Source organism: Corapipo altera, unplaced genomic scaffold, assembly GCF_003945725.1.
Source record: "Corapipo altera isolate COAL_440 unplaced genomic scaffold, ASM394572v1 293, whole genome shotgun sequence".
NCBI lineage: Eukaryota > Metazoa > Chordata > Aves > Passeriformes > Pipridae > Corapipo > Corapipo altera.
The window spans coordinates 140,841-141,615 of NW_020885113.1; the positions used below are offsets into that span (position 1 = coordinate 140,841).

The window sequence follows — 775 nt, forward strand, 5'->3', positions numbered from 1 at the left end:
AAACACCCCGTGGCAGATTTTGGGGTGCCCTGGGGCAGGTAGGGGGTCTTCCCCAGCCAAGAGGGTTGGGGGTGTCCCCTGCTGTGCAGGGGAGGTTTTGGGGGGCTGGTTCTCACCTGTCCCCGATGAAGAGGGTCCTGTTGACCTTGAGGATGCGCTGGATGTTGAGGCGCTGGGGGATCCCCCCCTCGGGGCCCCCCGGGCGGCTGCTGCCGTGCCCCACAAACACGGGGTAGTGTTTGACGTCTAGGGGGGCACAGGGGGGTCACACGGAGCCCAGGGCACCCCCACACAGCCCAGGAGACCCCCCATGCCCAGCCCTGCCCGTGGGGGCACCTCCCTCCTTCCTTCACCCCAAAACTCCTGTCCCTGAGCACCCCTCTCCTGCCTTCACCCCAAAAATGCCCTCCATTGGTTTCCCGTCCTGCTTCACCCCAAAGTATCCCAAAATCCCTTTCATGGGTGCCCCTGAAAGCACCCCAAAACCCAGCCCTCCCTTTTCTGCCTTCACCCCCAAACGCCCCCATGGGTGCCTCTCTCCTGCCTTCACCCCAAAGCACCCCAAAGCATCCTAAAGTAGCCCAAAGCACCCCGAAGTACCCCAAAATCCCTTCCAAGGGTGCCCCCTGGAAGTCCCCCCAACCCCAGCCCTCTCTCTCCTGCTTCCACCCCAAAAAAACCTTCAATGAGTGCCCAAAACACCCCAAAACCCCCTCCCATGGGTGTCCCCCTCCTGCCTTCACCCCAAAGTACCCCAAAGCACCCTAAAAACCCA

The 775-nt window shown here is 62.2% G+C and overlaps 1 protein-coding gene across 1 annotated transcript in view; it reads right to left on the bottom strand.

Annotated features, from left to right (window-relative positions):
* The window catches only part of SEMA6B (semaphorin 6B), an 11,046-nt gene that overhangs the window by 9,813 nt on the left and 458 nt on the right, over nucleotides 1–775 (bottom strand). The window contains exon 2 of the mRNA XM_027669892.1: nucleotides 117–246. Coding sequence (XP_027525693.1) covers nucleotides 117–246 — 130 coding nt within the window. The remainder of the gene's footprint in view (nucleotides 1–116; nucleotides 247–775) is intronic.